The sequence below is a fragment of the Amia ocellicauda genome, chromosome 15 (genome assembly GCF_036373705.1).
Source record: "Amia ocellicauda isolate fAmiCal2 chromosome 15, fAmiCal2.hap1, whole genome shotgun sequence".
NCBI lineage: Eukaryota > Metazoa > Chordata > Actinopteri > Amiiformes > Amiidae > Amia > Amia ocellicauda.
Window position 1 is genome coordinate 2,926,561 of NC_089864.1, and position 11,317 is coordinate 2,937,877.

The 11,317-nt window shown below is 46.4% G+C and overlaps 1 protein-coding gene across 6 annotated transcripts; it reads right to left on the bottom strand.

Annotated features, from left to right (window-relative positions):
• Window positions 1–140: 140 nt before the first annotated feature.
• On the bottom strand, window positions 141–10,089 carry LOC136771689 (uncharacterized). 6 transcript variants are annotated; one of them, XM_066724154.1, is made up of 6 exons: window positions 9,977–10,089; window positions 8,927–8,987; window positions 4,026–4,101; window positions 3,214–3,507; window positions 1,867–2,157; window positions 141–1,650 (listed from the first exon to the last, which is right to left on the bottom strand). In XM_066724154.1, exons 2-6 carry the CDS (start codon window positions 8,978–8,980, stop codon window positions 1,358–1,360), a joined length of 1,008 nt encoding a protein of 335 aa, XP_066580251.1. In that variant the 5' UTR covers window positions 8,981–8,987; window positions 9,977–10,089; the 3' UTR covers window positions 141–1,357. The 6 variants fall into 6 exon arrangements, with proteins under 6 accessions (XP_066580251.1, XP_066580250.1, XP_066580249.1 ...); XM_066724153.1 differs by having other exon boundaries at window positions 141–1,553; window positions 4,026–4,358; XM_066724152.1 differs by having other exon boundaries at window positions 4,026–4,358.
• Between the last annotated feature and the right edge of the window lie 1,228 nt (window positions 10,090–11,317).

Consider the following 11,317-nt stretch of genomic DNA (forward strand, 5'->3'; position numbering starts at 1 on the left):
AATGTATTTTGAATTGTTATGTTTTAGCTAAGTTGAACTTGTAATGATTGATGCCTTGTACTTCTCTGTATTTTTGCACTTATGTTGTAAGTCGCCCTGGATAAGGGTGTCTGCCAAGAAATACAAATAATAATAAATAATAATAATAATTTGTTGTTTTATTTAGCTGATTTCACAAGCGAAACAAGATATTTAGGTTAATCTATGTCATACATGTTTACAGCATGACTAATAATTAATATGTTGCTTTATTCTGAAATAATCATAAAATAAAAATTTAGCTAGCAGTGTGAAAACTCCTTGATGAATAATATAGAAAAATGTATGAAATAAAAACAAATTACGATTACAAAAGAAAAGGTTATTTTCAAAATAATGGATTTAGTCATTCATTTAAAATACTGAACAAGTTACCATTTAGAACCAAGAAAATGAAAATGAACCACAGCTTGTATCTCCCATGGATGTATAATAAGAGCGCCGGTACTGTTAGCTTAACTGGCACTAGCATATGAGTAGCATTAGCCCAACAGCAATGACGGGCACACTTGTGACACTTAATAAACATATAGTCAAATGACAATAACTCAATTACAACATAAATGTACACTTCAGGATGATTTTACAATACCAAAGTGTGTTTTGAAGGTACACTTATGTACTCACCTTAAATATAAAGATCAACAAAAAATGCAGCAGCATGAAAGAAATATCAGACCATTCTCTGATTTTTACGATAGTCTAGCCCGTATACAGAAAGATGTGTTGCCACCCAATAGTCGAGCAAATACATTGCCCCTTCCATTAGAAAGGTGGTGTGATTATCTTTGTCAGTGAGTTATTCGATGCAAAATCGGAAGGACGGTGCGACCCAATACCACCATAAATTATTATATCATGTATGTTAAAATAATGCCAATAATAATCATATTAATATTATTGAATGAGATGTACTATAATGTAAAAAAATATATATTTTAGTATGGGGAGATTGGGGTGGCAAGTCTTTTTTGCTGGGGTGGCAGTTGCCACCCCTTGCCACACCTTGGATCCGCCAGTGCCCTGAAAGTAGAACAAAAAAATTAAAAAATAAAAATAAAGTAAGTTCAAAAAGTAATTGGAGGATGTTAATGCAATATAAATAGTATAATAATTCTAAAAATATATTCTGAATTATTTCTCATGCAGCAACAGGCTAGATGCCACCATGAAACCAATCAATGTATCTAACTGACAGGACTTAACATAGATTGGGCCCAGGCTTCAGTACTGTTAGTTGCTACAATTATGAGGCACATAAAACAGCCATGGCAGGCAGGGAGGGAGGGAGGTGGGCAGAGGGAGTGTCCCTCAGATTTCAGGAGGGGTCTTCCGTTCTTGGCGGGGTCACAGGGTCGCGCTGGTCCTCTGCAACTTGGGCCGGTTCGTCCTCGGATTCGCCGGAGTCTGTTATTTGCTGTAATGGACTCTGTTGTCTGCCTTGGATTTCTGTCGCCTGCTGCCTCCTGGTTCTCCACCACCTCCTGGTTCTCCACCACCTCCATATCCTTGCCCTGCAAATCCACAGGAACACAGTGCCCACAGCCAAAAGGACTACGGGTAGCACTCTCACCACAGTCCCAGCCACAGGGGACAAGCCTCCTCTGGGTACTGAGGGAGAGAGTCCAGTTTAATCCACCCAGTCCCAGACCACCATCCAGCAACAAACATCAAAAGACAACAAACCTGTACTACCTCATTGCCTCCTCCTTCTACTGGAATACACACAATTAATACTTTGGGGGTCACAGGAGAGAAAAGTATACAGAGAGAAAGAGAAAGAGAAAATAACGTTTTTTTTTGTAAAGTAATTCTGCCCGGCCTCACCCTCCACAGTGACATTCACAGAGCTGATGGTCTCCCTTCCCTCAGATAGCAGCACGGCGTAGTTTTCCTGGTCGGCTTTTTTAATCTCCCGCAGTTCCAGCTCCTCGGCCTGCACTGACACTCTGTGCTCGTACCCGGGGCCAGGGCGGCTCACTATGCCCCTCTCCACAGCACACACTGAGACAGAGGCTCCCTCTTCTGCAGCAGCAAACAGCACCTCCACTGGCTCTGCAGTGAACAGGGGGAGGGAGAGGGTGGCTCCAGACCGCAGGGTGAGGCTGTATCTGAGAACTGAGGAACAAAGACACAGATAAATTGACAGAGATGATGCTGACGGTGCGGTCGGCACTGCAGTCCTTCACTGTGTAGTTTCCCTGTTCAGCTGCTGTGAGTGAGAGCAGGGTCAGAGAGCCGTTCTGCACTGACACTCTGTGCTCGTACTGTGGGGGGGGGGCAGCTGAATTTGTCGTTCTCCACAGACCACACTAAGAATTGAAGACCTCTCTACAGACTCTGAAATACATTTGTGGGTCCAGTTGTAACAGTATGTTGCCAGAGTAGATGCAAACCACACTACCGAATGTATAAGTCAATATAGTATACCACCACTGGGACCTGAAGATGCTGCTGCAATTCCCCACGCACACACATAACGCATGCCACCAAACCCTGTGGTACCGTACTTCCCCTTTCAGTCTGCTGTATATTATAATTCGTTTTCTTGCCGTTTGTTCTATTAATTACTTTTTAACTTAATCAGACAACTAATTTGATACCCATTACAAGTAGTTATTCTTTGGAAGTGCATTAACAAACATCAGCACATTTAACAAGCTTAGGAACAAACAGTATGGAAATTCGTAACATCCGCAGTAGAGCCACTAGTATGTTAACTCATACCATGCCCACATTTATCTACTCATATCACTATTATATCCATAGTCACGGCCGGTTCATGCCTCACGAACACTAGCAGGGTGAAGACAAGAAGGAGAGAAAACCGTTGTGATAGTTCAAACCCGTCCTCACTCTCCTCCCCCCAGGATTATCTCACTTACATTACCCCTCTAGGCATGAAAGGAGGGATTATTCAAAGGGACATAGTATGGGATATACAGCTTATGCATCAATGAAACGTATTATACTACGTTCAATTAATGTTTACATATGAAACGATATATGTCAGCTACTAAAGTGTTTGCAGTATAGCTGTACATATATATGTACATTAGAGGCCGAGTTAGTAACAGATTTCAAGTTATCAGTTATAAAAATAATGATTGGCTGTGCTGTCTGTTTCCTGCCCCTCCCCCAGCCTGGGCTGAGGGAGAGCCTGTGGCGCCTTACCCTCCACAGTGAGCATCACAGTGTTGAGGACTTCTCTACTCCCCGGGTCCCTCACCGTGTAGGAGCCCTGGTCGGCAGGAGTGACCCGGTACAGACTTGCCACCTGGCCCTCCACCATGACCCGCATTTGGTACCGCAGGGTCAGGCAGACCTGGTCTCGCTTCACCGAGAAGGCCATGATGGAGGAGCCCTGGTCACTCGCCGCCGGGGAGAATAAACCCACCGCATCTCCGGCCGTGAACAGGGGCAGCGTGAGGGTGGTGCCAGGCCGCAGGGTGACGTTCAGGGACTGCCCTGAGAGAGGGAGGAGGAGAGGGAGTTTTGGGATTATTTTATCCTAAATGAAAGAGTGTTGCCCATTTTCGTGAATCTATGCATGTTCCGTATACGCTACTGCCTAAATCTAGATTAATGCCAGTCCCAGCCTTTGTGATCTATAGCAGTGTTTCTCAGCCCCTGGTCCATGGAATACTGCTGACCATGTCAAGCAAAGACGGTGCAACACACAGCCCCTGATCTGACACATCCAAGCAAAATGCATAATTAGCTAAATGGCCTATTGAATTAAATTAAGGACATTTAAAAGACCGATTTACTCAGAATAATACATAAAGGCCTGTGTTACCCGGAAACCGAGTACACTACTGTAACACTTGAAATATTTGCGGTATTTTAACGCACTGAAATCAAATATTCTATTTTATTTTGTATTTATTTTTTGCTAGTGCTCAGCCAATCACATTGCTCGCATGAGGCACCATAGCAGGGGACAGAACTACCAATGCCCCAGCGCTGACTGGCAGCTCACTCACCTACCACAGTGAGGTGCACATTGCCAAGGAATGTCCTTGGCCCCTCCTCTTCCTCCTTGAAGCACTCATACAGGTCCTGGTCAGAGAAGGAGACATGGTGCAGCGTCAGAGAGAAGTCCCCCTGTACGATCCTCTCTCTGGAGACCTCGGATCTGACCCTAAACCCAGGGCTGGGCAGTATCTGTCCTCTGCTAAACAGGACCACGCTTGTCACTGGAGTCTGCCAGAGGAAGATCAGTTTGTCCTCGGGGGTCCCGCTGTAGGCAGTCCCATTGCAGGGCAGAGTGACAGAGTCCCCCACCCTCACAGTCACTGGGGTAGGCACTGAGCCAACTGTGAGACGCAACAGAGGGAGAGACTAAGACAGAGGCACAGAGGAGAGAGAGTGAAAGAAGACTGAACAACGTAAAACTGATAGAGTTAGAGGGAGACACAGAGATGCTAAAGAGAGAGTGACAGAGTGAAAAACAACAAGAGAGACTCTGACGAGAGCATGACAGATGGCAACACATCTAGAAAAGTCCATTATTATCGATGTCCGGGGTGGGGGCATGCAAGACACAGAAAGAGATGCAGCAAAGCAACTATACTGACAGACAGAAAAGAGACTAACACAGCTAGAAAACCTGTCGATGGACACACAGCTGAGAGAGAGAGAGAGAGAGAGAGAGAGAGAGAGAGGATCAGCAGCAGCTGCAGCAGTGTCCCCCGTGTGCGCCTGGCCCAGCACCCCAGCATCGGCACCCAGCTCCTGCACGATGATGTCCACCTGAACCACCAGGGCGTGAGAGTCTTCGCCAAGACCATCAAAGATGTGGCGCTGGACCGCCTGCCCAGTGAGAGACACCACGGGGAAAGGAGAGCTGCTGGGTCACAGCACCACAGCCACACCACACCCAGGCCCCCCACCACACACCAACAACACACACAGAGGCCCCGGACGGCACCGACACAGCGCACTCCCAGAGCCCCCAGCAGAGTGAACCAGCGAACCCACCGAGCACCACCTGCCCCGCCGACCAGACAGCAACCACCCAATACAGGGGACACAGCAGCTCCCCCGCCGATGAGCTACACCAGGGCTGTCACAGGAGCGACACACGGCAGCAACTCTGAGCTCAGCAACATCCGCTACCTACTGAGTGCCATCTGCTCCAGGTTCATGATGAAGACACAACCCACACCACCTAACAATAACAACAACTTACAAATTGCAACTTACAGCCATTAAAATGGATGCAAATGAAGATGAAACGCTTCATCATCAGCACTTGGAACATCCAGGGACTGTACAGCACAGCCCTTGGGCTGAAAAGCAGAGACAATGACTTTGTAAATAGTTTAAAAAACACAGATATCACAATACTACTTGAGACATGGTTGAAACCGGACCTAACCACGAACTGCCCAAGTGGATACAGAGAGCTCCTCCTGCACCCCATCAAGCACAGCAACATTAAGTGTGGCCGGAGCTCTGGAGGGATAGCGGTGTGGTACAGAGGAGAGTACTCTGACCTCATCTCCCCGGTGAAGAGGGGAGCCACACACCTGTGGCTGAAACTCCACAGGAAAATCTTCCAAAGCACATCAGACATCTACCTGTGTATGACATACATCCCCCCAGCGGACTTGCCCTACTACAAGTACGAGTACCTCCAAAACATAGAGGCCGAAATGGCCTTTTACCAAACAATGGGGAACATCCTGCTCTGTGGAGACTTCAACGCCAGAATAGGGAAAGAAAGAGACTTCATCAGCCCCGATGGAAACAGCCACCTGTTCAGACATGCAAACCCGTGCCACAGCACCACGACCACCCAGAGGAACAGCTTCGACAGCACAGTCAACAGGAGTGGGAAAGAGCTGCTGAGACTGTGTAAGAGCCTGGGTGTGTACAGTCAACGGGAGAACCAGGGGGGACTCTCTGGGAAACTACACCTACAGCTCTGCTCTGGGGTGGAGTGTGGTGGACTACACCATCACTGACCTTAACCCTCAAAGCATCAACGCCTATGTAATCAGACCGCAGTCAGCACTTTCAGACCACAACCAAACAGTCCTCTACCTGCGAACAGGCACCCAAACGGACACACAGCCCGTCCCCTTGGCACACCTGCTCAAACTCCAGCCCTGCTACAGATGGACAGCAGACAGCAGAGAGCAGTATGAGAGCGCCCTGTGCAGTGAAGAACCAAACCGTCTCCTGACCCAGTTCCTGCAAAACACCTACCCCTAGGACAGGACAGGAGTCAACCAGGCCGTGAAAGACCTTAACCACATCTTCAAAACTCTGGCAGAATCATCAAATCTGAGGCCCAAGAAACATTCTCACAAAAGCAGAAAACAAAACATGACAGAAAAATGGTTTGACAATGACTGCAACAAAATGCGCAAGAAACTCAGAGCACTTTCAAACCAAAAGTACCGCGACACCGACAACACAGCACTGCGGCAGACGTACTGCCAAACCCTGAAACAGTACAAACATATGCTGATTCAGACAAAAACGAAAGTACGAGAAAAATAAACTCGATCAAATTGAGGAGTCCATTGACAAAAACACTTTCTGGGATCATTGGCACAATCTGAACCCCAACAAACATGACAAACAGCTGGGTATGCAAAATGGAAATATCTGGAAAAACTACTTTGAATCATCATACCAGCCAATCCCAGACAAAGACCTAAACCCAGAGCAAACTGAAATCCTTCATGATCTTAAAACACAGGAGAGAGTGATTAAAGATGCACAGTCACCCCTAGACTCGGCCATCACATTGCCGGAGGAAAGCCCAAGAAAGCCTACGGTCAGGACAGCATCCCAAACGAAATGCTGAAATACAGCAACACCACCCTGCAAAGCACCCTGGTACAGCTGTTCAATCTAATCCTGACCTCGGGCTGCTTCCCTGACACATGGAGTACAGGACTCATAACCCCAATATATAAGAAGGGAGACAGACTGAACCCGGACAGCTACAGAGGGATCTGTCTGAGCAGCAGCCTGGGGAAGCTGTTCTGTAGTGTCCTGAACAGCTGCCTAATGGGCTTCATACAGGAGTACAGAGTCCTCGACAGCAGCCAGATCGGCTTCTTACCCAACCACCGCACTGCCGACCACATCTACACCCTTCACTCCCTGATCAGCCAACACAGCCACCGCACGCAGAAAGGGCTTTCCCCAGGGCTAAGGGGTGAGGCAGGGCTGCAGTCTGAGCCCCACCCTGTTCAACATATACATCAACCAGCTGGCCACAGAGCTGCAGCAAGGCCCCGCCCCCGGCCTGACGCAGGACGACACCCAGATCAAGTGCCTTCTGTATGCAGACGACCTGGTGCTGCTGTCACCCACAGAGCAAGGGCTCCAGCAGCAGCTGGACACATTGCAGTGCTACTGCAGAGCCTGGGCCCTGGAGGTCAACATGGACAAAACTATAATCAAGATCTTCCAGAAGAAAGCCAGGATCCAAAGCAGAAAAAACGATTTCACTCTCAACAGCACCGCAATAGAGCTCACAGCCAGCTACACCTACCTGGGCCTACTAATAAACTCCTCAGGCAACTTCACCCTCGCTGACAAAGCATGCAGTGCGTACTACACCATAAGGAAGAGGATCAGCTCCCTTAACCCCTCGGTGCAGCTGTGGACGAAGCTCTTTGACAGCATGATCCTGCCCATCCTGTTGTACGGCAGTGAGGTCTGGGGCCCGATTATCAGCACCGACTTCGATAAATGGGAGAAGAGCCCCACAGAAGCCCTACATATTGAAGCTGCACAGGAGCAGCCCCAACAATGGCTGCCGAGCCGAACTGGGGCGCCTGCCTCTGGGCTGTGCAGTGCAGAAGAGAGCCCTGAAATACTGGCTACACTTGAAACACAGCAGCTTAACGACCCTCCAGCACAGCGCCATGAGGCAGCAGGAACGAACCCCCCACAGACACCCTCGGCCAGCTGGCCCTGAGGCTCTGTGCCCAGAGCCACACCGACAGCACAGAGCTGCTGAGCAGCCGAGGCAGGAGACAGCCCCCCCAGCTCCAGCACATCACTGCGGTGCTGCACTGCAGCTACATCGAGCACTGGGCTGAACAAACCAAACAGCAGAACAAGTTGGAGTGCTACAGGGCCCTAGGCAGAGGATACAGCCCGGCAGAATACCTGACACTGGTCACAGACCCCCAGCAGAGACGGACTCTGACCAGGTACAGACTGAGTGACCACAGCCTGGAGGTGGAGACTGGATGGCACAGGCAGATCTGGACCCCCAGAGACAGATGCCTGTACAGACAGTGTGGGTCTGGAGAGGTAGAGACAGAGGTGCACTTCGCCCTGACCTGCTCCAGATACACACAGGTCAAAGACGCCTTCTTCCCCGGATTCGCCAGCAGAGTCCCCGACTCCCCAGCTCAGCACAGAGACTGTGCTGTGATCGCGGCAGAATACATCACAGCCTGCCACACAGCCAGAGAACCACAACCATGTCTCCAAACACCAACAACACAGCACATTTATACATGTAAATAACAATATATGAGAGAGAGAGAGATGCTGGATATGAGCAACTTATATTGGAATGCTTGTGTATCAGGGAGCACTGTGGAGTGGTTAGGAAGGTTGTGGGTTCAAATCCTAGGTGGGGCGGTGCTGTTGAACCCCTGAGCAGGTACTTCACTTAGATTGCTCCAGTAAAATTCCCAGCTGTATAAATGTAAGTTGCCCTGGATAAGAGTGTCTGCTTAAGGACATGTAAACAGGTATTTTCTTTTTATGATTTTTTTTAGCTATAACTAAGCGTGTGGGTATTCTTTTCTTTTTATGTGAAATTATATTTTTCAATACCCAGCACCTTCTAAGGTATTCAGATGTGCATGTGTGTCATCTTTTTTCTTAGATGAGAACCTACCTTTCCAGAGGAGAACTGACCCCAGTACAAGAAAAGGCACCAGTCCCATAGCATTGAGGACCTTGCAGGACAGACAAAAGGGTTGGAGATTCACTATGGAGTTTGTGTTACATGTTTTATTCCAGATATTGATAGGTGTCATACTTCCCTTGTGACTTGATTGCTACTATTTTCTGGTTACAGTCTTTCTATTATGTCTGCACAAGAAAAGGCCTCATGATTACATTAGTTTATTTTTGTCTCAAAAGCCCCGCTGTATATATTTATTGACATTATTAGATATTAGATAAGATTTCTGTCCCACGGAACTATATCATTAACTTAATTTGACTTTTAACATGGTTTAACCAACACAACGTTGAATTGAGTAGCCAATATTATTAATCGCTGGTACCTCACAACTATGCAACACGACGTCTAAAGGGATTATACAAATTATTAAGTAAAACACACGTAAGGAATATATGAGTTCAGGCGTTTTGCATTTGAGCTCTTACTAATGAAACGGACCATACACATCACTCTGTGGTTCTTCAGTTATTGCATTATGACTGATCAAATCACGCGCCTGGCTCGGATATAATTAATTCGTTAATTTTCCTTTTAAAGCGAAAGGACGCGCCCTGTACAACAAAGAAGTGTTGTATATCCACTGTATTTCAACGATTTGAATGCAGTATGCATAAGTACAATGAGGGAGAGGCAATGGTGCGTGTGTAAAACCAATATGTGCAGGCGATCGAGGAATCCGCTGTGAAAGGGACATAATAATGCAACGTGCCTGCTTACATCTGAGCCAGGGCCGGTGACGCCACCAGCAGCAAGAGCCAGGCAGTCTGTCTGCCTCCGAAACCGTCACTGTGTTAATAATAATAATAATAATAATAATAATAATAATAATAATAATAATAATAGCAACAATGCTGTCACAGAAGCTGCGCGGCCCGCCCTGCCCCCACTGGCTTCTTTCTTGTTTACCTGATTCACGCACATGCGTATTTCACAAGCCCCCCCCTTAATTTTTTCAAAGACGTGGCACACAGTCCTCACTTGAGTGTCTGTCTCTCTCCACTTCCAACCAACAGACCATCCGCGACGATCAATCAGGGCTGAAGAAGTGGCACACGGGAATAAAAAGTGTCAATCACCACCAGAAAACTGCCGCTATTGTGTCTTGTTTATGTTATTATGCTGGCATTGAAATGTGTGTTTTCACGTGTCAGCTGATGTTTTTATTTCCGTTTTTGAGTTCGTTTTGTTTGTGACGTCCCAGACACCACAGGACGTTGAGCCGACGCTGGGATGGTCGGACTGCAGTTACGGTCGGCGAGATGGATCATGTACGACTTAGGCCGACAGATATGATATCGGTGCAAATTGTTTTAATACATTGATCGATATAACTTTAAAATATCACACGTATGAATAATACTCATTATGACTGTCTGATACGGTCAACAATGTTCAGCTTCATTACTGAAAGCGCTCCAGCGCTCTTCCTCAGATGACGTCTAACCGGAGAAGTTCAGTTTGACGACTTATTAAAATGTTTGAATGTACTGTTGTTTATATGTACTGAAAAGTATAATATGTAATTGTCTGAAGCAGCGGGTTGTATATATGACACTTAACTGTGGTTGTTTTCAAAATAACATAAAAGGCTTTTAATGGCTTATGTAAATTACAATATAGCCAGTTGGGTAATTATGTAGCGAATGTATTTCAGTTTGTAACTAATGTGTCAGAAGTGAAAAACAGAAGTGTTCACATTTCCTTGTATTGTATTTGTCTTCAGTGAGCCGGTTTCATTAAGTACAGGCGTTGTGTGTGAAGATGCCACAGAAACAAGTTGTGTATTTGTAAGAGGACACTGAATTAGCCACAAATGTAATATAATAGCTACAGGACAGAAGGGAACATTCACTAAAAGTGGTCAATAATCACAATTAAAAATACAGTTATAAGAATGAATACGGCGTATTGAATGCCTTGTATTTACAGTTATTTAGTTTTTCTGATTGATCCAAGTCGTATCCAGACGACTCCTGTGGTTCAGTTCAGGAACTCAGTCACTGAGAAGCAAGATCAGACGTGTGTCATTTATTCTTTTACATGTTTCATCTACTATTTGTGAATAAAATTGGTGCTTGTTGTTCCTTAATAATGCATCTGCTGAGTGATTTGAATATACGATCTTACATGTCTTATTGTTGTGTTTTGATCTGAGGATCTGTAATTTGTATTTAATACGTCGTCTCCCAACATCGTTATGACCACTCATGATCCGTCGGCCGACGTTGGCCCAACGCTGCTGTGCTATCTGTGTAGTGAATCCGTTTTTTTTCTGTTTGGGTGCTATAAGGGTATTAACATACTATTGTATATCGTTTA